Source organism: Pimephales promelas, chromosome 6 (assembly GCF_988280905.1).
Source record: "Pimephales promelas chromosome 6, fPimPro1.hap1.1, whole genome shotgun sequence".
Taxonomy (NCBI): domain Eukaryota; kingdom Metazoa; phylum Chordata; class Actinopteri; order Cypriniformes; family Leuciscidae; genus Pimephales; species Pimephales promelas.
The window spans coordinates 23,681,698-23,708,069 of NC_142774.1; the positions used below are offsets into that span (position 1 = coordinate 23,681,698).

At 40.3% G+C, this 26,372-nt stretch overlaps 1 protein-coding gene across 2 annotated transcripts; it reads left to right on the forward strand.

Moving 5' to 3' along the window:
* The first annotated feature begins 887 nt into the window (after positions 1-887).
* On the forward strand, positions 888-4,520 carry lig4 (ligase IV, DNA, ATP-dependent). 2 transcript variants are annotated; one of them, XM_089132277.1, is made up of 2 exons: positions 888-1,023; positions 1,599-4,520. In XM_089132277.1, exon 2 carries the CDS (start codon positions 1,612-1,614, stop codon positions 4,336-4,338), a length of 2,727 nt encoding a protein of 908 aa, XP_088988403.1. In that variant the 5' UTR covers positions 888-1,023; positions 1,599-1,611; the 3' UTR covers positions 4,339-4,520. The 2 variants fall into 2 exon arrangements, with proteins under 2 accessions (XP_088988403.1, XP_039550763.2); XM_039694829.2 differs by having other exon boundaries at positions 898-999.
* The last annotated feature ends 21,852 nt before the right edge of the window (positions 4,521-26,372 follow it).

Consider the following 26,372-nt stretch of genomic DNA (forward strand, 5'->3'; position numbering starts at 1 on the left):
TTAAAAGTACCTGCCCTGTGCTTTCTCCTCTCTCATTGGATCCTGCTGACACTGAAGTTGGCCGCATCTGTTTTTCTCTTTCCTATGTTAAAAATAATAATCGCTGTGTACAGGCTTTGTTTCAAAGGGATATTGTCTCCAGACCTGCTGTTGTATCATTTCGGAATGGTTATGCTGATAATCTGATATGGAATAAAATCTGGAAACTTCCTCATAAATATTTAGTCACAAACAAAATCAAAGAAATTTCCCTTAAACTAATTTATAAATATTACCCAAGTAATCATTATCTCGTGACCAGATTTAATTGTGATATTGATACATTTTGTACATTTTGTGGTCTACATGATGAAACATTTTATCATTTATTTTGGAGTTGTCATTCAGCTTGTTTTTGGTCTGATTTCTGCTCCTTTATTAAGGCTCATATCATTTCAACTCTGCTTCAAAAATGTGTTATTTGGATTTTTCCTTTATTCTTATCGTAAGGAATACTATACCTAATTAATCTTCTTCTTCTGTTAGCTAAATTTAGTATTCATAAATGTAAATTTGGAGGAAACAAGCCTTTGTTTTTAATTTTAAAATCAGAAATTCAACAATATCTATTTAGATTTTGCATCAGATCCTTTATCTGTGATAATAAAAAAAATAACATGATCACATTTGATGAATGTTTTTTTTCCCTCGATTTAGTTTAGCGATGTGGGTATGACACAATCTAAAACACATGGCAAAAAAGCATAGACCAGACTCGAACCTGAAGTTTATAATCGGAGTCGTCGTCATGGCAGCGCGCATTGTTTAGACTAGAGCAGAAAAAGTTGGAACTGTTCAATAGGTGGCGATAAAGTCCGAAAGGAGTGAAGTCTCAGTTCCCATGAAACCAGGAGAAGAAGTGACTGCCTTGTGTAAAGTTAAACCGGGGTTGTTTATCATATAGCCTAAACGTCCTGTAAATAACACGGAAGTTGACTTGAATTGACTCCTGTTTCAGAAGTAACTTAAGTCTTCGTTAACTGGGTAACATTTTTTTGTATTATGTTGTCTGCTATGTAAATATGATGTTTATTTGCCAAAACAATGCGTTTTACAAACAGTTGAATAAATCGTTTAATAATCTAACATTTTACAATTTTATTAGGAAACATTGATTTTGACTTGCTGCCATTTAAGTTACACAAATGATAGCCTAATTATAACTAATCTTTTTTCTTTTCTTAAACAAAAATATGCTTTGATTGAAAATAATACAATATATTTTGTAATAAAACAATATTTTGATAAGTAATTCAAATAAATGATATCAATAATTTAAGTGGTGTCTACTAAGTGTACTTTATGTCTATAGTAATAGGCAAATCACATTTTGAGATTATTTATAAATTAATTTGATTTATTTTCAGTATTAAATGAGTGTAATTTTCTGTTCATGTTCTTGTGTTAGAATGTTAGAAGGTTACATTACTCCTGGTCAAGGAAATTAAATATACATTTATATGCTCTTCATATGCTTCAAATAATTTTTATTAGCTCTTGTAAAAACCCCATGAATTAATACTCCATGTATAAATATTGCTTTTTTCCCCCCCTCAAAGGTGTCTTGTAATAATGGATGGAGCCTCAAGTGATGCCACACCACAGACTTCTGTTGCTGCACAAGTTCCGTTCATACACCTCTGCACAGTTCTGGAGAAGATTCAAAAGACCAAACTCCGACCAGACAAAAGCAAAATCCTTAAGGAGTTTATAGATTCATGGAGGAATTTTCACGCAGCCCTTCACAAGGACAATTCCAACACCACAGATTCCTTTTATGCAGCAATGCGTCTCTTTGTGCCTCAATTTGAACGAGAGCGAATGGCTTACGGTATAAAAGAGAACATGCTTGCCAAACTGTATATTGAGGTTCTAGGCTTACCTAAAAATGGACCTGAGGCAAACAAACTTCTAAATTACAGAGCTCCAACCACATCTCAAGGAGAAACAGGTGACTTTGCCCTTACGGCCTACTTTGTCCTGAAAAAAAGGTGTACAAGTCAGGGGAATTTAAGCATTAAGGAAGTCAACGACTTCTTGGATTCTGTAGCGGTCAACAATGCCAGCAAACGGAAGGATCAAGTGAAGAAAAGCCTTTTGCATCTGATTACTCAGAGCTCAGCTTTGGAACAGAAGTGGCTCATTCGAATGATCCTCAAGGATATGAAACTTGGCATTAGCAAGGAGACAATTCTTCAGGTTTTTCATCCAGATGCATCAGAACTCTACAATGTCACCACAGATCTTAATAAATTGTGCCTACAACTTCATGATCCATCTGTGTCCCTTAGCGAGGTCTCCATTGAGCTGTTTTCTGCATTTAAACCAATGCTGGCTGCTGTCGCCAACATCAGACAGATAGAGAAGCAAATGGGCAACCGGCCATTCTATATTGAGACAAAGCTCGATGGTGAACGCATTCAGCTGCACAAAGCTGGGGATGTTTACAAATACTATACAAGGAACTCTTATGAGTACACACAACAGTTTGGGGCCTCTCCACTAGAGGGCTTCCTCACACCATACATACACAATGTCTTCAAACCTCATGTGGTGAACTGCATACTGGATGGAGAGATGATGGCTTATAACCCTACAACTGAGACCTTCATGCAAAAAGGCAGTAAGTTTGATATTAAAAAGCTGATGGATGACTCTGATTTGCAAACCTGCTTTTGTGTATTTGATGTTTTGTTAGTGAACAATCAGAAGTTTGGAAACGAACCTCTCAAGAAGCGTTATGATACTCTTGAGACTGTCTTCACCCCCATCAAAGGCCGTATCCAGCTGGTCAGTAAATCTGATGGCAAAACCATGCAAGAAGTAGTGAATTTCCTCAATGAAGCCATTGACAATCTGGAAGAGGGTATAATGATTAAGGATCCCATGTCCATCTACAAACCAGATAAACGTGGTGATGGATGGCTGAAAATTAAGCCTGAATATGTGGACGGTCTGATGGATGAACTCGATCTGCTGATAGTGGGAGGCTACTGGGGTAAAGGCCGGAGAAGCGGGATGCTCTCTCATTTTCTCTGTGCGGTAGCAGAGGTGCCAAGTCCTGGGGAGAAGCCCACAGTATTCCACACCCTCTGCCGCATTGGATCAGGCTACACTTTGAAAGAACTGTACAATCTTGGTCTGAAGTTAGCCAAACATTGGAAAGTTTACAACAAAAATAATCCTCCAGCAGCCATCTTGTGTGGAACAGAAAAACCAGAGGTTTACATAGAACCACGCAACTCAGTGATCCTACAAGTCAAAGCAGCAGAGATCGTTTCCAGTGAAATGTATAAAACCAACTGCACATTGCGTTTCCCCCGAATAGAAAGAATCAGAGAAGACAAAGAGTGGCATCAGTGCATGACCTTGACCGAACTGAGCCAGTTCCGCTCCAGGGCTTCTGGAAAGCTGGCATCTAGACATCTGCATATCCAAGAGGACCAGCCTGAAAAAAAGAAGCGCAAATTCATAGCCAAGCCCAAGACGACAATCGGAGTCATTAGCCACTTTAAATCCCAGGATTTATCAGCAGTTGCCAAAGAGACGGATATGTTTGAAGATGTTGAGTTTTGTGTGATAAATGGTAATGATGTACATTCCAAGGCAGAGCTTGAGAAAGGTGTGGCCCGTTGCGGAGGGATTGTGGTGCAAAACCCTGGAAAAGACACATACTGTGTGATAGCAGCTGTCCAGAACATGAGAGTGAAGAACCTCGTCTCTTCAGACCAGCATGATGTGGTGTGGGCTGCTTGGCTTCTGGAGTGTCTGGAAAATAAGCAGGTTATACCATGGCAACCACGTCACATGATCCATATGTCACCCTCCACAAGGGACCACTTCTCTAAAGAGTATGATCAGTATGGAGACAGTTATTACGTTGACACTGATGAACAGCAGCTGATGGAAGTCTTTGAAAGGATTGTCCCCACAGAAGCTAAATGTCCTTCTGTGGCTAAGATAGAAGCAGAGAATGCCTGGGATGACTTGCCCACTAGCATTTTTAGGCCTTACAGTGCGTACTTTGACCGATGTGCTGACTTTGAAGATCCAAAATCCATTATCCGTGGTACATGTTTGGACGCTCGTGCCTTGGAATTCCGATTCCATGGTGGTAAAGTTGTGGAAGAACTGAAAGAAGGAATCTCGCATGTCATCGTAGAAGGTGAGAGAAGAGCTCTGGACTTAAAAACACTGAGGCGACTTTTTACTAAGAAGTTCAAAATTGTTCGGCAATCTTGGGTGACTGATTCCATCAAAGCAGGCCATGTAGAGGATGAGATCGACTACCTAGTATAATGATGAAGACTACGACACAAAATGTTAAAACACTGAAAGATTACAGCATTTTAGTACTAGCTGTCATAACATTACTGTTGCATTTAAGTTAACCATTAACATTTTTAAAAATAAACTAATGATGGGACTGTAAGCATCACAGTTTTAATTATGAGAAGTTTGTTATTAGCAAGAGTGTAATGTTGCTGCTGAAAAATGGGGGTGATATAACCTAATGCTTAGGACTGTTGGCCTTTGAATTTTGCCCTTTAAATTACGTAATAGTTACTGTTGCTTAAGATGGAAATTATATGCAAAATAACGTGTAATTAAATCTGGTTATTAAAGAAGCATATAGAATTTTAAAGGGGTGGTTTACTGCTTTTTTTCTTTGCATGATTGTGTTTATGGGGTGCAATATATGGGGTGCATGTATTCGTGGCTTTTCTTTTTTTTTAAAGTCTTATTTTTCATAAATTTCAACTTTATTGTAAGCCGCGTTCTCGTCTGACAGGAGAAAGACCGGTTGACTTCCTGAGTCTATTAAACCCCTCCCTCAGAAACAGGCAGTGGGCTCAGATTCGTTAGTTTGGGCCGTTGTGTTGTGATTGGCTAAACTGAGTAGTGTACGTTGTCTGGATACTTAATGGCCATTACCTTTACGGGCGAAAGTTGCATGTGTTCCTGTCAAATGTACAGATAATGGTGTCGATACTGCAGTATCAGTATGAGCCAGAATAAGCATCGATGAAGAGAGACAAGCAGAACCTCACCACACACTGCTCTTACAAAACGTTTTTGAATGGTAATTTGCCTTTATATATATATATATTGTTAGGGGTTAACAGTTAAAGGACCCAGAACCAGATATGAAGAATGAAGACCCGGAGTCAGAATTATAAAAAATTAAAGAAAAGTTTACTGAACATAGTTTGCCATTTCATCAGCAGAAGTCAGCTTCAAGACTCACTCAGGAGTTCGTAGGCCGCCCCCTTACAGTTACAACAATCACAGCAGTTATACCATTTTCAAGGTCTAAGCTACGTCATTGCTTACACGTTGAATGATTCTCATTGGCTAAGATACACAGTAATTTTCCACACATATACAGATAGACGAAACATATCTCCATCGATGAGGCACGTCATGACCTTCCAGGTCACAGATTTGGGTTGCTGGCGCCAGTGTGTCCAGAACAACAACTCATTCAATCTCCAATAATGGCAGTGGTTCCTTAACCTGCAACTACGAAGACTAGCACTAAACCTTTGTCTAACTGGAGTAAGACTTTAACAAAGAAATAGTGCCTTAAACTGTTGGCTTCAATGACCCCTTTATGTTTTAACACTCAAACATAAACCAAAATCCCTATTTCCCTATTATTTTCACTGTTACCGCATTCACATAGGACACTAGCAAATAGGAGCTCCCATCAAGGCTGAAGAGAGTCTGAGCGTCTTATTATCAGTTAAGTGTACCAAAACATAATGGTAAAACATTCACTCGTTTGGGAGAAAAACAGATAACATTTGCTCCTCAGAAAGCAAATATAATAGAAAGAATACATTTTAATAGAACAATTAAAGTTCAATAAAGCAATGCTCAATATAGCTTGACCATATGTATAGAGAAGTATCCTATGTGTTGGACATATGTGTTCACAACGCCTTTAGGATCCATAAACCTTTCTCCTGAGACCAGAGAAAGAGACAAATGGCCTTGTGCACCTAAAAGAAGCTGGTGACTTACATCAGCATGCATTTAAGAATATTATTTCACAAGCAAAAGCACAAAGAATAAATGTATATGTCGATAAATGATTAAGTAACAATGAATATACTTAATTATTGATTTTATAAAAGAAATACATAATCATTTAAAATGATATTATGATATATATACTGAAGAGGCAAGGGATTTTGACCACCCCTTCAATATATTAACTTTATACACGTTTGTTTTACACAAATAGCATCGAACTGACTGGCTACTATAAACACAAACAGCATTGGGATTGGTTTACGTTCTTGATCAAATCGAAAAATAACACCATAAAGTAAATATACATGAAAAATATATTTACAACATTAGTACATACAAATTCAGGTCCAAAATGTTTGTACGTGTTTGTTGTAGACACAAAATATCATAACTAGTAGCCTAGTGGCTATAAAGCCAGGGCTGGAATTTGATTAAACTAAAACATTAGGTTTGAAATTATACATGAAAATACATTGATTTGATTTGATTTGATTTGAGATCTTTATTTTGAACATGTAAATAATAAATAAAAATACAGATATTAATCAATGAAACAAGGAATATCAATTAAAAGAAACAAAACAAAACAAACAAAAACAAAAAACAACCCTCTATTTACATGTGCAAAAAGGAGTAGGAAGAAGTAAAACTTATGTACTCCTACCCTAGAAATAAATAAAAATCTTAATAAGTAATCAATCTATAATCCATGAAAGTATTGATTCCGAAGTTCTATACACATAAGGATGTTTCCCGATACATGACAATATTTATACTACGGGTTAATTCAATATAAGCTCAAGTTAACACTATGTTTCTCTGTAACTCTGGAATATAATTTCTTTGAACATCTTTTTAAAATGAATTATGTTTGGACATTGCTTAAATTCATTATTTAGATTATTCCACAACTTAACACCACAGACAGACAAACAGAAACTTTTCCTAGTTGTTCGATAACTGGTAGTCTTGAAGTTTGACCTTCCCCTTAAGTCGTAACACCCCTCTCTTTCCAAAAACCTTTTCTGTATACTATGTTAAGGCAAAAATTCAATAAACAGACATCACTTCGTAAGAGACACTCTGAGTCAAATTAATAAAAGAAAAGAGAAGTTTATTCTTGCAAGAATAGGCCCAGTCGCTAACACAGATTGGTACACTGTGAAGAGAGTGACGCCCAGAACACAGGCCGGGGTGAAGACTAAATAGCCCTCCCCAAGGTTATTTACTGCAAGCCGAGCCTTCTCTGTAAATTTCCACAAAGTTATAGGATTCATGATGCCAGGTTAGATTTACTAACCCCCTCAACCCCTCCCAGTCTAAGATGACCCCTGACCCAGCCGGTCCTCTGGTGCCTAACTCCACTCTTGATAAGGGAGAACAATTAATATATGTGAGATTAAAATTCCCCACAACAATTCCCCCCTGTTTATCATTAGGTTACCCATAATCATAATAATAAACAAAGACAAATTTTAAGCCCAACATCACATTTATACCCTTCAATTGATTTTCGCATAAATGATCACTCTGCTTAAACATCTGTTGAAAAAATTGTATTTGTAAAAGAAGAAAGCTTAAGGCTGTTTTTGCGGAGTAAAGCTCCATTAATTGTCTAGCAAGCAAGTAAAGCATTTTATTTGAAGCCGGGCTAAATGAATAATCACTGTTATTGCACTCCTGATAAAAATCAGACCCTCAGTCACTCAAAATATATAAGAAATAGGTTATAGATTAGCAAGAAAAACAACCAACAAAACCCCATAATTGTTCCAATATGATATTAAAATACACCAAAATGCAGCAGTCCTATCGCTACAATTGGCAGTACCGTCTAGATTATCCAGTACACCCATCCTCCCCACATAGACATGAACCACCCAACCCATGCCCCATTAGCATGTTCAGGCTCCTTTACCGCCTGTCTCATGTGTTCAATCAAATTTGTGATGTTGTCGCTGTAATCTGGAATATTGAAACAAGACCAGATAAGTCTTATAATTTTATCCTTTCCTGTAACCAAATTAGTTGTTCAAAATGAACTCTAATATCTCTAGTACAGACACATCGATCAATACATTTCCTATATTTGCACCAATCAAATCAATACTTAGTTTGATTCAACCAAAATCATCAAAATCATCACAGAAACAGATTCTCCTGTTAAACTTAAACCATCAGTTGGCAGGTGGTTCCTCCAGGTGTGTTGATCATCTCGTTCGCCCCATGGACGTTCCATGTTCACCAGGGTGACACTTTGCGTGCCGTCGCAATGGTCTTCCCACGTCGGGAGGGAGGCTGTTACTAGCACTAGCCTTTGACCCCTCACTTTATGCTCTATTGGATGGTTGAGGCCTGCTGGTGTTGTCTTAAGGTGAGAGGCTTGGACCCAGTTGTCACATTCTCTGATCCTTTCAAGGTTTCCCTTAATTCACGACCGCACCCCCACTGGAGTGAACCATTTCTTGCCTGCTTTCACCTGCGAACAGAGACCTTAACTATTCTTGTTAGTGACAACATCTATTAACTCATCTGCTTGTCTGGCCGGTCTTCCCCTTTTAATGTGACCTGTGTAATCAATAACCTGAAACATTATCACTGGATCTTAATATCATTCAGAGTCCTTTTTCCTCTGGGAAACATTCAACTCATATTGCTCATGTCCTCAACATAACGTTTATACATTTGAAACAGAATCAGTTCTGTTTGCTGCAATCCATCCTGAGATTCTGTAAAAGGAAAATCTTAGTTATGCGCTGCGCATGTGTGACACCGTTCCGTCACACTAATAACCCAGGCCAGGGTAGTTAGCCAAATTCATCCCTAGCCATTATTTTATTAGACACATTCTGCTCATGTCTTAAAAGTCCGCATGATCTGTAGAGAAAAACAAATGGCGAGGTTATTTTCAGATAGTAAAGTACACTTAGTTTCTTTTGTCCGCTGTGCTGCCATGGCCTTCGCTGCTGCCTCTGCCCTGGCGTCTCCTGTTGAAACAGTCCTGAAATTGTGTTATCAGCGTGTGCAGCCCACTTACAGACAGCAACATTGCCCCACCTGTGCAATGGCTTTCAGCAAATTTGAACCCCTCAGTAAACCCATATTTGGCAATTGTTACCATCCCCCTTTTGATGCATGACCCAGCTCATGCATCAATTCAAATTAATCTAATTCTCCAATCAACACTAACCCAAACAGCATCCTTCAACCAATTTTCGCCCAGACATCTTTCTCTGCCTCTGAAACAAAAATATTACTTAAAGGCCCAATCTCACCTTCTTATCGAAGTTTTTTGAAGGGCAACGGCCCTGAGTCTCACAGCGAATCCTGCTTTTCAGGCCTGTTGTTTGGTCTCTCAAGTCAGTTATCTACAAACATTTCCAAAGTCATCAATTGTTTCCATCAGGTCAGGTCGTGCTGTACAGACTTAGTTTATGTCAGTCAAACATGTCAGTTCAGTTCATAATTGTTAAGGACTCTCTTAATAATTCGATATTAACTTAGCCATTTTTCTTTGTTGTTGCCATCAAATCTACACCCTTTTCGTTGATCTCAACCCCTGACAGACGTCCGTCAACAAATTCACAATTCCAATTTACAACTACATCATGAATGACAAAACTATTACTACTAGACAGAGCTTGATGACCAATCAACTTAAAGCTCGTCAGAATTTTCCTTTAAAGTTTGTCATTTGCCTTGGCCCATCTGTGATGATAAAACTCACAAAAGCATAAAATGCTTTCACTATTAAACACACACACACACACACCCTCATACCTGACTATGAACTGCATATTTTCATATTCAAATCTTTCGAATAAGATTTTAAACTTTACATTTTCTTGTAACCTTTACCTAATTTTACATGGTTTCTGAACCATCTTTCAAAGCATGTCTGTTCATTATTCATTCGAATTTAACAAGGTCAGCTGGTTGTTTTGGTTCATTATCATTATTTTGCTTTAGCAGGCCAATAACAGAAAGACAGACACAGTTCCTTCCTCCACTCAAGTCTCTCTCACTATAACAAAATAATCTTTTCAACAGCCTCCTAAGACTGTAACTTAGACAACATTTAAACTCATTACAATATCCTTTGACCATTCACCTTTGTTATCCAGACTTTTCTTAAATCTACAAAAGCAGTCTTCATCTTTAGTCACCACCATGTCTAACGACCTCCAGGAGTCAAAATTATGTTAGACATATTAGTTCTAAATCAACACTATAATTTTCCTTGCCCATAAGGCAACCGACATCCAAAAGTTTTGTTACTGTCTCCACAACAACTAATGGGAATCACTTCATGGCCCTGACTGAACCCTGAAAGCCCACTTCCTGTTAGCTCTTTATCTATAATCTCCATCAGGGTGTGGTCCCCTGGCATACATAGAGCTTGTCACAATGAGAAACAAGCCATGCAGTGAATGCGGTTTCTGGTGAGTGGGATAGAGGGACTTACGTTCCTGGGGCAGACTGCCGTGACTCCTCACAGCTCCATCCCCCCTAACGATACAGGATGCTGTTGGCCTCGCAGACACCCGTCTACTCTCATACCCAACCTCACATAAACACCTCCATCAGGAGATGCCCAGTGTCTGCGTGATCCCCCTGCCTTAGGTTGCCTCCTATTTGGCCAAAGAAGGTCTTACCCGTCATCGAGATGACCACTCGTGCACACATGGTAACCGCCATTTTCTCAAAACCGTTTTCTTCAACAAAATCTGTTGTTTCTGGAGCTTAGGAAAAATATTCAAGAGTCACCAGGGCCATTTGGATTGCCTAATAGTTGTAACACAGGGAGACAGGTTAATAACAACAGTATTCAATCACTTAAATCCATTAACCATCTTAAAAGCAGCAACTAGCTACTCAGTGGATTTAGATCACAACCGTACATTCAGTGCACTTCATCTGTAGGCGGAGCCATCAGCCCCGCCCCCGTTTCATGGTGGGGACTAAGATCTTCAGACAAAGAAGTTACTGGTTCACAAATAACCTAGTCAAAGATGTATCTTCGTTTCGTCCATTATTATTTTAATGACTTCTTGAAAGTCCTTCAGTTTTACTTTTAAAACATTTAAAATACAAATTGCCTCTAAATGGCAATGATTTCTCTTAACATCTCTGTGTCTATGATCTTCAACTGAAACACTGTGTTTTAATACAAATAGCTTATTATCACTAATGACACAGGCTCAGATAACATCTGTAGCTGACATTGAATGAGAGAGAGACTGTGAGGTATTCAGGACTGGTACTGCGCGTTCATAAACTTCTAACATCAAACTTTATCTCATCGTTTAACTCTATTCCAACTTAAGGCATCTTTGCAGAAATTACATACGGTTTCAAATAAACATGTTATTTAAATTTGTCTTTTGCCCACATCAGGGAATTAAGGCATTACTAATTTTCACTCAGATTGAGTCTCTGTTGCACTGGCAGTTTTGCAGCCACAGCACACACCAGATTCAGATAAGCAAACTGTTACCTTACTGTAACGGTTAGCAGCTGGAGTGCCCTCTTGAGCCACCAGAGGGCACTCCAGATAAGACTATGTTTCACACAAACTACATTTCCCAGAACTCACTGCCCGGACTCATCATCACTGATCACATTCACCTGTACCTCATTCACTGATTGCATTCACCTGTGTCTCATCCTGTTAGTGTGTCTATATATACCTTGTGTTCACGTTCAGTGTTGGCGAAGTCTTGTTGTACTGTTTGTCTGCATTTCTGAGCATTTTCTGTGTTTGTTTTCTGGTTTTTTGACTTTTGGATTGTTCTTGGATTTTGATTATTGCTGCCTGCCCTGACCTCTGCCTGCTTCTTGGATTCCCATTGTGTATTCTCCATTGTCCTGTCTGCTGATTCTCGACCCTGCCTGTACGACTATTCTTATATTAAAGCTGCATTTGGATCTACATCTCCCAGTCTCGGAGCAGTTCGTAACAGAAGACTTCGCCACACCGAGATCCAGCAGCCATGCCAAGAAGAAGTCCAGACGTCCAGATCTTGCGTCTCCGTCAGGAGAATCGGTCCGTTGAGGACTATGTTTCTGAGTTCATTGAACTGGCCCATTTCGCCTCAATGAGCACAGAGTGTTTAATGATCTTTTTCCGAGGAGGACTCTCTGAACCACTCAGTTCACTCATGCCCTTACACAATCGTCACGGGACATTAGAGGACTATATTAACCAGGCCCTTTTGCTAAGCGGTTCCTTGTTTACTGTGGGCGTTGTAGAGAAGGAGCTCCATGAACCCGTGGTATCTACTCAACCAGAGCTTCACGTTATGCCAGAGCTTCATGCCGAGCCCGCGCTCACCGTCAGCCCTGCCGAGCCTGCGCTCACCTTCCAGCCAGAGTTTCGTCCCGCCGAGACAGCCCAGCCAGAGTCTCGTTCCGCCGAGACAGCCCAGCCAGAGTCTCGTTCCGCCGAGACAGCCCAGCCAGAGTCTCGTTCCGCCGAGACAGCCCAGCCAGAGTCTCGTTCCGCCGAGACAGCCCAGCCAGAGTCTCGTTCCGCCGAGACAGCCCAGCCAGAGTCTCGTTCCGCCGAGACAGCCCAGCCAGAGTCTCGTCCTGCCGAGACAGCCCAGCCAGAGTCTCGTCCTGCCGAGACAGCCCAGCCAGAGTCTCGTCCTGCCGAGACAGCCCAGCCAGAGTCTCGTCCTGCCGAGACAGCCCAGCCAGAGTCTCGTCCTGCCGAGACAGCCCAGCCAGAGTCTCGTCCTGCCGAGACAGCCCAGCCAGAGTCTCGTCCTGCCGAGACAGCCCAGCCAGAGTCTCGTCCTGCCGAGACAGCCCAGCCAGAGTTCCATGTCAGCCCTGCCGAGACAGAGACGCTTCACGTCAGCCCTGCCGAGACAGAGACGCTTCACGTCACTTCTGCCGAGCCAGAGACGCTCCACGTCACTTCTGCCGAGCCAGAGACGCTCCACGTCACTTCTGCCGAGCCAGAGACGCTCCACGTCACTTCTGCCGAGCCAGAGACGCTCCACGTCACTTCTGCCGAGCCAGAGACGCTCCACGTCACTTCTGCCGAGCCAGAGACGCTCCACGTCACTTCTGCCGAGCCAGAGACGCTCCACGTCACTTCTGCCGAGCCAGAGACGCTCCACGTCACTTCTGCCGAGCCAGAGACGCTCCACGTCACTTCTGCCGAGCCAGAGACGCTTCACGTCACTTCTGCCGAGCCAGAGACGCTCCACGTCACTTCTGCCGAGCCAGAGATGCTTCACGTCATTTCTGCCAAGCCAGTGTCTAAAGACAAGATGGCTGATTCAGAGACTGTTCAAATCACTTCTGCTGATCCAGATTCTGTTCACGTCACCACCTCCGAGCCAGTGTCTCCGGACAAGATGGCCGCCTCCGAGCCAGTGTCTCCGGACAAGATGGCCGCCTCCGAGCCAGTGTCTCCGGACAAGATGGCCGCCTCCGAGCCAGTGTCTCCGGACAAGATGGCCTCCTCCGAGCCAGTGTCTCCGGACAAGATGGCCTCCTCCAAGCTAGTGTCTCCGGACAAGATGGCCGCCTCCAAACTAGTGTCTCCGGACAAGATGGCCGATCCAGTGTCTCCGGACAAGATGGCCGATCCAGTGTCTCCGGACAAGATGGCCGATCCAGTGTCTCCGGACAAGATGGCCGATCCAGTGTCTGCTCCCGATCCAGTGTTTGTTTCTGTGTCTGTGTCTGTCCTTGTGACCATTTCTGTTGTAGTGTCTGTTCCTGAGCCGGTGCCTGGTCCTGAGAAGGCATCACCGCCGTGGCCGCCCGAGGGGTCTTCGCCACCGTGGCCGCCCGAGGGGTCTTCGCCGCCGTGGCCGCCCGAGGGGTCTTCGCCGCCGTGGCCGCCCGAGGGGTCTTCGCCGCCGTGGCCGCCCGAGGGGTCTTCGCCGCCGTGGCCGCCCGAGGGGTCTTCGTCGCCGTGCCTGCCCGAGGGGTCCTTGCCGCCGTGGCCTCCCGAGGGGTCTTCGCCGCCGTGGCCTCCCGAGGGGTCTTCGCCGGCGTGGCCGCCCGAGGGGTCTCCGCCGCCTTGGCCTCCCTTACAACCTGCTCCGCCCTGGCCGCCTGCACAGCCTGCTCCGCCCTGGCCGCCTGCACAGCCTGCTCTGACCTGGTCGCCTCCACAGCCAGCTCCGCCGCAGTCTCCAGGTCCTCTTCCGCTCCACGGGCCTGGCCCTCCATCCCGCCCCCAGGTCCGCCTCCGCTCCACCTCCCTCCTGGACAGTTTGAGGAGCGTCTGGAATCCGCTCCTTAAAGGGGGGGCTATGTAACGGTTAGCAGCTGGAGTGCCCTCTTGAGCCACCAGAGGGCACTCCAGATAAGACTATGTTTCACACAAACTACATTTCCCAGAACTCACTGCCCGGACTCATCATCACTGATCACATTCACCTGTACCTCATTCACTGATTGCATTCACCTGTGTCTCATCCTGTTAGTGTGTCTATATATACCTTGTGTTCACGTTCAGTGTTGGCGAAGTCTTGTTGTACTGTTTGTCTGCATTTCTGAGCATTTTCTGTGTTTGTTTTCTGGTTTTTTGACTTTTGGATTGTTCTTGGATTTTGATTATTGCTGCCTGCCCTGACCTCTGCCTGCTTCTTGGATTCCCATTGTGTATTCTCCATTGTCCTGTCTGCTGATTCTCGACCCTGCCTGTACGACTATTCTTATATTAAAGCTGCATTTGGATCTACATCTCCCAGTCTCGGAGCAGTTCGTAACAATTACAGCCAAAAACAAACTTATCTTTTGAAAGCTAAACATCAGCTTCTAGTTCTTTCATGGTCAACTTCTCAAGTTGTTCGTTTAATCAGCATTCAACAACTGCTAATAAAGTACTGCTTCTGCTTATTTGTTCTTAAATAAAAATAGTTATTCTAGTTCTCAATAACGTTTCTCATTTCTCAATCTCAATTTTAATCGTCAAGTTCTCAACCATAGTTTAATATTTGACTTAAGTTTTCTCTTGGAGTTTATCAGTCTCCAATTAGGATTCACACTAACTTTGACGAGGCAAGCACTCTCTGCTTGTGATACTTTTGCAGTTATTGTAAATCATCTGTGCGATTAGTCTCTCTATATCATCTAAAACCTTTTTACAATGTTTAATTAAAACACAATCATCCTTTTAGTTACTTTGATATATTTTGCAACTCGCATTTGTTGGAGTCATTCATTTTACATCAAACTGTATTTCATTATTTCACTATAAAAATTACTAGTATAGATCTTTTCTTTAAAAGGATTCACTTTAAAACTTCAATCTCTTGACCTAGTTTTTATCTCTTATTTCTCAGATGAAAAATGTTAATGTAGTCATTTAAACTGATTTACTTTCAAACCCACATTATTACCAGAAATGTGTCTCTATCACATTTTCAACCACCTTCTCGGTGGGCATTTACAGTTACGTGTTAAATGATCTTCCTGACCACAATTAATACACTCTCTATCCGCTCCAACTACTGCACACTCTTGAAGCTGTGTGTCCCACTCAGGAATGCACACAGAGCCACTGATAAGCAGTTCTCTGTATTCTTTTACAGTCCACCAGTGGCGGATTTAATCACAATAGCCCAATCATAATCTTCTTCATTATTATTGACAGAACATTAATTTTCATAAGCTGCATCGAAATGCTCAAAATATTCGAAGTTGTTTTCACAAAGTTTCAGTTTAACTTTAATCACTTGCCTAGGGAAATTATTCCCGACCCAAACTTTCCTTTTATAAAACAATATCTTATTTCAATGTCAATCAACCTTACTGATTTCCAGAATCTTTGGACATAGCTGTCTTTACATTTTTACATTCATGATGAACGCAGCCACAACAGCCTGTTTGCTTTTCGCTGCCCTGTTCCACTGATTTCTTCAATTTTCTATATCCACACATTTCTGCCCATAATGTTTTCTCATTTGACCAAAACACCGGTGTATATGGCAAGCTTGCTCTGAGATTTCCCCATACTGGCTGTTTCTATTTCCCCCCGTGGATTTTCCTTCGACGCGTCTAATAATCTGTCGGACGTCTCCAACAGATCCGATCTCTTAACCCAAGATCGGTCAAGGTGCACTACCAGCGCTTTATCTACTGGAAATCTTTTGACCCCGCTGCAGATCTTCAATTACCCCACAGATTAGAGTCCACCTGAAATCTCTTGACCTGCTTTCAGCTCTCAAGTGATCTCGGACCGTAATCTGGGCGAAATCTCTGACCTGACAAATGTCAATTAATTTCAGATTTACGAAAACTCAGTGTCCATATGAAATTTCTTGACCTGACAACAGGTCTCAATTAATCTTGGACTACTCTCTTTCGCAATTTACGAAAACTCAGTGTCCATATGAAATTTCTTGACCTGCCAACAGGTCTCAATTAATCTTGGACTACTCTCTTATTCGCAACCATCGAAATAGACCCCAGCCAGTACAGTTCCTCTCAATTATATACCCAATATAAAATGAATTTAGCTGTGTCTTACCAGGATGTCTTTTCTCTGTGCCTCGGGTTCTTTTTGATTCCAGTGGAGCCTCTCCTGGGCCTGATAGCGGTCGGCCCCTCTCTCTCAAGCTTACGAGGTAGAGCTGGAACTGCTCAGTCCAGGTGGCCAAACACCGTCCGCTCTCAGGTCCAGAAGGCACTTCCAAGGAATCCCACTTCTGACACCAATTGTTAAGGCAAAAATTCAATAAACAGACATCACTTCGTAAGAGACACTCTGAGTCAAATTAATAAAAGAAAAGAGAAGTTTATTCTTGCAAGAATAGGCCCAGTCGCTAACACAGATTGGTACACTGTGAAGAGAGTGACGCCCAGAACACAGGCCGGGGTGAAGACTAAATAGCCCTCCCCAAGGTTATTTACTGCAAGCCGAGCCTTCTCTGTAAATTTCCACAAAGTTATAGGATTCATGATGCCAGGTTAGATTTACTAACCCCCTCAACCCCTCCCAGTCTAAGATGACCCCTGACCCGGCCGGTCCTCTGGTGCCTAACTCCACTCTTGATAAGGGAGAACAATTAATACATGTGAGATTAAAATTCCCCACAACAACTACCAGGCAATACATTTTTCCTAACCTTAAACATAAATATTGCTGTCTGAAATTCAATTAGATTAATTAGTTTTAGTGCTTTAGATTGTAAAAATAATGTGTTGGTGTGTTCCAAATATCCTGTGTTATGAATAATTCTAATTGCTCTTTTTTGAAGCATAAATAAGGATTGCAATGAATTTTGATATGTGTTACCCCAAACCTCTACACAGTAAGTTAAATACGGTAACACGAGTGAACAGTACAAAATGTGGAGTGATCTGTAATTTAGAATGTGCTTAGCTTTAGCCAATACTGAGATACTTCTAGACAATTTTGTTTGGATATGTTTAATGTGAGATTTCCAGCAAATCCTGTCGTCTATAATCACTCCAAGGAATTTAATTTCATGTACTCGTTCTATATTTACACCCTCGATCTGTAGCTAAAATTGATTGTTTGACTTACAATTACCAAATATCATGAATTTAGTTTTGCTAAAATTTAAAGATAACTTATTAGTGTCAAACCACTGTTTTATTTTTATGAATTCTGAAGTGATTAAGTCCAGGAGTTGCTGTAAATTCTGACCCGAAATAAAGATGTTTGTGTCGTCAGCAAATAATACAAATTTGACTAGTTCAGATACTTTACATATGTCATTTATGTAGAGAATGAATAATTTAGGTCCCAGCACTGACCCCTGGGGGACACCACAAGCAATGTCCAAACATTCAGATGTGTAATCACCCAACTTTACAAATTGTTTCCTGTCATTTAAATAACTGCTTAACCAATTCAGCACTATCCCTCTGATCCCGAGCCTTTCCAGTTTATTGATTAGTATTTCATGATTAATTGTATCAAATGCTTTTTTCAAATCAATGAATACCCCAACTCCATATTTTTTTTGGTCAGTGGAATTTGTAATTTATTCAATGAGTTCAATTAATGCTAATGATGTTGACCTATTTTTTCTGAATCCATACTGGCTGTCAGAAAGCAATTTGTGTTTTTCTATGAATTTGTCCAATCTGTCACTGAAGAGTTTTTCTAGAATTTTTGAGAACTGTGGCAACAGAGAGACAGGCCTGTAATTTGTGAAGTTGTGTTTATCTCCAGTTTTGTACAGGGGTATTACTTTTGCTGTTTTCATTTTTGTTGGAAATTGACCATTTTGAAACGATAAATTAAAAATGTGAGTTAATGGTTTTGAGATACCCTCGATTACTTTTTTTACTATCATCATATCTATTTCGTTACAATCAGTGGATGTTTTAGTTTTGCATTTTTAGTTTTGCTTTAAGAAACATTGAACTTTGATTTCTTCCAATAAGATCCTTATATTTGTTATTGATTATCTGTGACTTAGGAATTTTTTCAGCTAAATCTGGTCCAACATTTGCAAAATATTTATTAAATTTATTGACCACGTCCTCCATGTTATTGATGTTCTTTTCATTACAAATGAAATAATGGGGATAATTAGACTGTCTCTTGCCCCTTCTTATAATGCTGTTTAGTATTTTCCATATACCCTTCATATTATTTTTATTATTATCTAATAGTTTACTAGCTATAGTATTCTTTCTTACAAATTCTCATAATCTTAATTAACTTATTTTTATATTTCTTGTATTTATTTTCTGCTTCTATAGTTCGGTGTTTAATGAATTCCCTGTAAAGTGTATTTTTCTTTTTACAGGCATTTTGTAATCCTTTAGAAATCCATGGTCTGTCACTATATTTTTGTTTTCTGTAATCTTTCTTTATTGGGCAATTTTTATCATATAACAATTGAAATATTCTTAGGAATTCACCATATACTTTATCGATATCTTTTTCATTATAGATTACTTCCCAATCCTGTGAAAGCAAATCATCTTTAAATGCAGCCATAGACTCTTCTGTTCTGACCCGTCTGAACAGGGGTTTATTGTCTTTTTTAGATGTGTAGTTGCTGTTGTAAACTGTAAAAACTGGTAGGTGGTCACTAATGTCATTTATTAATAGTCCACTAACTGAATTGTTATCTATTTCATTTGTGAAAATATTATCAATTAGTGTTGCACAGTGGGAAGTAATCCTGCTGGGTCTGGTAATTTTGGGGAAAAACCCCAGACTATACACTGTATTGACAAAATCCTCTGTCATATTGTGCTGATTTGGATTTAGCAAATCAATGTTGAAATCCCCACAGATGAACATAACTTTCTGATTTGTTTTTGTAAATTGTTTCTCCATCCATTCCTTAAATGACTCAATACTAGAACCTGGTGATCTATAGATACAACTTACAATAACATTTTTCTTTTTTTCCCTACATACTTCTATTGTCACACATTCAAGTAAATCATCCACCACTGTAGACATTTCATCCACCACCTTGTGATTAAATTTCTTGTCTACATACAAAGCCACACCACCCCCCTTCTTGTTTTCTCTATTAATACAAAACATTTCATATATCCTTCTATTTCAAAGTCTAAGCTCTTTTCACTGTTTAACCGAGTTTCAGATATTGCAGTTATGTTGAAAGGCTGTTTGAACTGATCTAGATAATATTTAATGTTTTGAAAGTTAGCGTAGAGGCTTCTGCTATTGAATTGTATTATTGATAGTTGGTTTTCTGTATTTACTGAACTATTAAACTGTTCATTCGTGTAATAAAAGCAATCACTGTTAGTGTTGAGGAAGAAGTTGTTCACCGGATCAATATCATTTTCCATGTCCTGTGAGTGATGATCAGTGTATTGAAAGATGTTCAGCTCTTGTTCATCATGATCAACAATTCTCTGTTGATTAGCTCCAGTACTTGTGTGAGTTGTGAAATATGTCATAGTGCATAGTGCAGATTCAGCATACCTGGTTGGAAATGAAGTATTTCTTGTCTATTTTTGTTTCCGTTTTGTGTCCAGCCTCTCACGGGGATTTCGGATGCCCCAACGCCTGTGATGAGACGACTCAACGCCTGTGATGAGACGACTCAACGCCTGCGATATGTTATGGCGCCGTTTGATTCATAAACAATATTTATATTTAATATTTATATTTAAACAATATGAATGTAAGCCAGAGGAGAACTGGCCCCCGACTGAGCCTGGGTTCTCCCAAGGTTTTTTCTCCATCCAATCTGATGGAGTTTGGTTCCTTGCCACTGTCGCCTTGCTTTTGGCTTGCTTTGAGCTTGCTCAGTTGGGGTTATTTATTTAGTGTTTAGCAATGTTGTTGATCTGTGTTGTGCTACTTACATGTTATCACTGTGAAGCTGCTTTGATACAATCTGTATTGTGAAAAGCGCTATATAAATAAATGTGACTTGACTTGACTTGACTCTATTTTGGTGTACTGGACTGGGGATGGACAACCAGTTTGTCATATCTTAGAAAGGCAATGTCTCCCCTTTGTCTCGCAGCTCTCAGGTCCGGCATCAGTTCCTTTCGTTTCCTTCTGACAGTATCCGTGTAATCCTCGTTGATAAAGATTTTGGATCCTTTCAGTGATTTTGATTGTTGAAGTATGGCAGATCTGTCCTTGTGCCTCAGAAATTTCACTACAAAATTTAAAATGATGTGAAGTCTTAGCCTACTTACAGGTTGTGGCCCAACAACTGCTGCCTCTGGTTTTAAAGTTGGAACTGCTTCATGTTTTAGTAACAGTTTCTTGTTGAATCCGGTGTTGAATTCGTGGAGATTCTGGAAGCTGTCTTTCGTAAATGCACAGCACAGAAAACTAAATTACAATTGTCATTTTCAGGAACATAATCAAACATAAATTGTATCCATTGTTGACGAACTGCGTTCGTGGGAAGCCTGAACACAGAAGACTTGACAGCTGGGTGAAAAAACACACTTGACGAACCGCAGAAATATGGCCATACCCTTTTCTGCATATTCCAAAGGGAGGGTTGATGCAAATGTGTGGGTTAGTGACGCCTAAAACCCTGTTGTAGTCCCAATTGAATCGTTTTTGTAGGCATTAAACTGCCTGATTTCTGCACCAACAGCAACATTACACACTGTTTAAAATGAAAAAAGTGAAATCACAATCAACCCCCCCCCCCCCCTTTAATTGAACATGTCAAATGTGTGTGTGTTTTTTTTGTACATTAGCTTGACTCGTTACAGTCAGACAAATTGAGCTTCTGATAAGCTTGAAGTTCCATTTGAAAAGCTTGTCAAGCATACTGTACCATTTTTTTTGTGTGAGAGCTGTTACTTTCTAATTGTTTGGAATGTAAGTTACAATGCTTCCAGAGATCTGATTTCCAGAGCGCTAATAGAATGATTGAGGCTTCAAACACAGTCAACTGTGTATTGTAAAGATTGATTTGCATTTGTGTAATATGGATATTACACTAGGTAATTGGTTTGAGTTTGTGAAGTGTGGTTGACAAAGTCATCCTTCTTTGAAAAGGAAAGTGTAATGTGCTTGTGCTCATTATACGTTGTGAAATCCACATTTAGTATTGAGAATGAGGAGTCACGTGCCTATTTGGGCGGGGTCTGAGTCGGTCAGCCATGATGGTAGGAGACGCAATCGGTTACCAGGGTTTTTATCGGTTTTTAACGCAGCAGTTACTTCCAGGCATAGTAAAACAGTGCGGTATTGCGAGAAACTCCTCTACTACCGAGCTAAAAACACACGTAATCAATACTGTTTTGTCGTGGGAATCCTACCAACATGGCAGAAAGGGGAGGGGCACTGTAAAATGACATCAACTCCTCATTCTCAATAGGATGGTGCTTTGGTGTGCACCCACAATCCAGCACAAACGAACGAGGCTATTTTGGGTGAATTTGGATCATGTGGGGGGCTGGTGATGTCATCAATAATAATGTAATGTCTAATATTATAAAAACCGACGCAGCACAAATGAATATTTTACCGGCACAATCCAGCACAAACGAAGCACAAACGAACGAGGCTATTTTGGGTGAATTTCGATCGTGTGGGGTGGGGGTGGGGAGGGGGGGCTAACCTTCAATGATTAATATTAAAAATCCAAAGCAGCTCAAACGAAACTTTTTACAGCACAAAACAACACAAACGGAGCACAAACGAACGAGACTAGTTTAAATGAATTTCGTGCGGGGGGCTGGTGATGTCATCTTCTATAATTCAAAGTCTGTTAACCTATTTCTCGTATTCTTAGATCCGTCTCTGTCCTGCCAAAATAATAAATGCGCGAAAATTTAAGAGCTCTGGAATGTTTAGTCGCCTCTATGGGTTCTAAAAGCGTTGCCCCTGGTAACCGATAGCGTCTCCTACCATCATGGCCGACCGGCTCAGACCCCGCCCAAATAGGCACGTGACTCCTCATTCTCAATACTAATCATAACCGGCACGAGTGTTCGAAGAACCAAATTAGCTGGATCATGATGAGGATGATGATATTATCTTGGATGTCTCATTTGATCTCGGATGTTTTAAGCAACGTACGAAGAACGGGCCCATGATTGGCCAGTGGCGGTTTTCGGGCGTGGCTTAGCGAAGGGTAAAATAACCCAGATATTTTTTCACAAGACAGAACAATGTAAAGCCCATTACAAGTCTTAACTCAATTTTGACCAAATGTGTAGTTACTGCGCTTTGCCTTTGTGCCAGAATAAAACCTGTTATGGACGTGGCATTTGCAGTCAAAAATTGAAATATAAATTCTCAGACAAAGCATTAATACCAATATATTGAAACATCTGTTTATCCATACACTCACTTAAAAGAGTCCAGACATTAGAAAAATATCAGTCTGCGTTTTTATATTTAATATTAAGGAAATAGACATGGATTCATGCGTGACAAAAAATCTTTAACTTAGGAGGCAAAATATATATTTTTTTGTAATTCTGTGAATTACACTGCGCAATCGAATGAGGAAGAGTTGGCTCTCCACAGAACATAAAATATTAATGTATTTTTAGTGTTCGCATTTATGAGGAAAAAACAATGTTACAGATGTGACAGTTCTCCGTTATTCGGACGTGACCGCTCTGAAGCGGCACTAAAAGACGGATTTAAAACCTCCACAGACCTCAAACAGAAAGTGAATTTCGTTTTCCTTTCGATTTTATCTTGATTTTAATCAATGTTTCATCAACCAATTGCCTGGATTTTATACATAAGAAGTAAAAGCAAACAATTATAGATAATCACGACACGCAGGCGCCGGTGCGGAGTGCGTCTCATAAATATAAACTCAGCGTATAGCCTAAGTTTATCCTACTCCACAGACCTGAAACGTATATCTATATTGAAATGTCAACTTGTAAACAGAAGAATTCAAAACGAAACTAAACCAAAAAGATTGATTCAGTCTTCTCATTCCTCAATATAGCGTCATTGAAAGCACCCAATTTATTTCACTGACTGCGGCCTATTTTAACTTTTGATTAATAAAATGTTCTGCTATAAAAGTTTAGATTATATTTAAAGCAATATTCTATTTAAAATGTAGGCTACTTTTATATAATTACATTTTTCTTTCGCTAAATGTCCCTTTGCGCCACCTGGTGGTCATTTCAAGACCGACTTTGAAATACGGCTGGTTTTATTTTTGCCGCGGTGGGTTTACCGCGGCACTTGCCGCGGCGGTAAGTGTCATTCTGGTTGATCACCTACTGTATTTACCGTTTTCAGGTACTACAGTCTCTCGTGCTCTTCGATGCGGAACACAGTTACATCCTTGCTTATCAGTTCATTCTCTTCCTGGAAGATCACCCTGACTCCATCTGTTGTAGCAGCTTGAACGGAGATGATGTTCTGTGGGTATGATGGTATGAACAAGGCCTTCTGTAGGGTGATTCTGTGGATCCCTTTGAAATGGCTGAAGCCTTTAAAAGACACTTCATTGACTCTGTAGATGAGATTACTCAAAGTTTCACTGAAACAAAGGATAACATCTTGGTGAACTGTCAGCTCAAACTTCTAAACCCCAATTCTGTTTAAGTAACATATCAGAGCAGGAGGTATTAAGGATAATAAAAACACTTAAGACTTCCAAAGCTAAGGACTGTTACGGAATGGACTCTATAATGCTCAAGTCGTTAAAGGACTGTTTAGCTCCATCCATTACAAATATCATAAATCTTTCAATATCTCAAGGGATCTTTCCAAACACATGGAAAACTGCTATTGTGTCACCAATTTTTAAAGGAGGAGATCCCCAGACTATTAGTAACTATAGACCTATCAGCATTTTGCCTGTTGTATCCAAGGTGATGGAGAAGTGGGTTTCAGAGAAGATAGTCTTTTATTTGAATAACAGTGACTTTAGCCTGCATCCTATGCAATTTGGTTTTAGAGCACACCATTCAACAGAGACTGCTACCCTTTTCCTTTTAGAAAACATTAAATCTATGATTGATACGGGTGGTATTGTGGGGCAATTTTCTTGGACCTTAAAAAGGCCTTCGACACTGTTAATCATAGAATACTTGTTAACAAATTAGCTTCTTTTAATTTCTCCAATGATACCATCAAGTGGATTGATTCATATTTAAAGGGAAGATCAAATCATGTAAAGGTTCAAAATCATAAATCAACTGCTTATACAAATAATACTGGTGTCCCGCAAGGATCTGTACTTGGGCCATTGTTGTTCAGTCTTTATGTAAATGATTTGCCTTTAGTTTGTCCCGATATAGAAATCTTATTATATGCTGATGATGCTGTTATTTATGTACATAGCAACACAAAACAGCAAGCTGCTTTAAAACTAACCAGTGCAATGAACTATATCACAACATGGCTTAACAGATCATGTCTGACGTTAAATGTTTGTAAAACGGTAAGCATGTTCTTTTCAAAACGACCATGTAGCGTTCCAGACCCTGACATAATGGTATTAGGTCAAAATTTGCAAGTTGTGACTGAATACAAGTATCTGGGTGTTTGGATTGATTCGAATCTGTGTTTTAGAGCTCATGTGAAAAATTATGTGCAAACGAGTCAGATTTAATTTAAGTAATTTTAGATTTGTTAGGGAATCATTTCCCTAACAACCGCCTCCACTGAAGACATTTGTTATGCAGAGAGCAGGTAGTCATGTCACCAGAGGTGTCACAAGAGGGGACTGCATCATTCCCACTCGAAAAAGTGCCTTTAGTCAGTCAGCGTTCTCTGTAACTGCAACTAAACAGTGGAACCAATTGCCAAGTCTGATAAGAGATACAAAAACTTATCGTTCCTTTACTGGTCAGCTTAAGAACTGGCTAATTGATAATCAGATATGTGCACATTAAACCACTGACTGCCTACTGAAAATTGTGGCTTGCTGGCAGATTGTCTTGTGTGATTCGTTACTTATTGTTGTGTGTCGTTTTTGTCTTTTTATTACTTTTAATGTTGTTATTATTTGTGGACTGTAAAAGTCATTTCTTGCTTTATATTTTGTTTTTAGGTTGCCATCATAATAACTGGCCAGGGACAACAGATGCAAATTAGCCTGTTGAGCTAACTCTGGCTCATTTACAGTTATTTTACTGTCAATTAATGAGCACTGTCCCTGTAAAAAAATTCTGAAGCATTTCCCTTCCACGTCCAGCAGTAACACCTCTGCGTCTCCCCTTTTTAATGCGACGTTGTCCTGGCTCCATTCGCCAGCTCCATGTAGTGTGACTTTGGGTCGAAACTCTCATCAAATTTCGTGAAATCGCTCTTCTCTGTTAAAATGTGGGATGTTGCTCCACAGTCTACTACCATTAGTCCATTTTTTGTAGTATTGTCTGGAAGAAATGTTTGACTGACTTTGAACACAAATGTTTGTTTATTCTCATGATTCTCTTGTTTTTCTGGAGTCTTTTTTGCTTCATCTTTGTGCCTGTCCTTTCTCATAGCTATTATAAGTCCGTCACTTATGACTTCTTTTGCGTTTCTTAGGGAAGTCACTGCTTTCTCAGCTCGGATAATGTAGTCTGTTATAGTCTCGTCAGATTCCTTCTTTAACGAAGTTAGTTCAGTTTATAGGGCGATAATGGGCTTTATGCACAGCTGCACTACTTCCTGAACTTCAGCCAGCTCCTTGTTTCCTGTCTGCCATTATTGGGCAAAATTGATTAATTCAGGTGTGTCTGATTATTGTTGCCGTGACTACTGAGGTCAAGCACACCTGAATTAATCAATGTGTCCAATAATGCCAGACAGGAAACAAGGAGCTGGCTGAAATTCAGGAAGTAGTGAAGCTGTGCATAAAGCCAATTCTGGGCTTACCCTGACTGGCGTAGTAATCTCGAAGTATCACCAG

Bases quoted from the DNA above. Each gene is read 5' to 3' on its own strand.
- lig4 (XM_089132277.1), top strand. From the start codon at position 1,612: ATGGATGGAGCCTCAAGTGATGCCACACCACAGACTTCTGTTGCTGCA.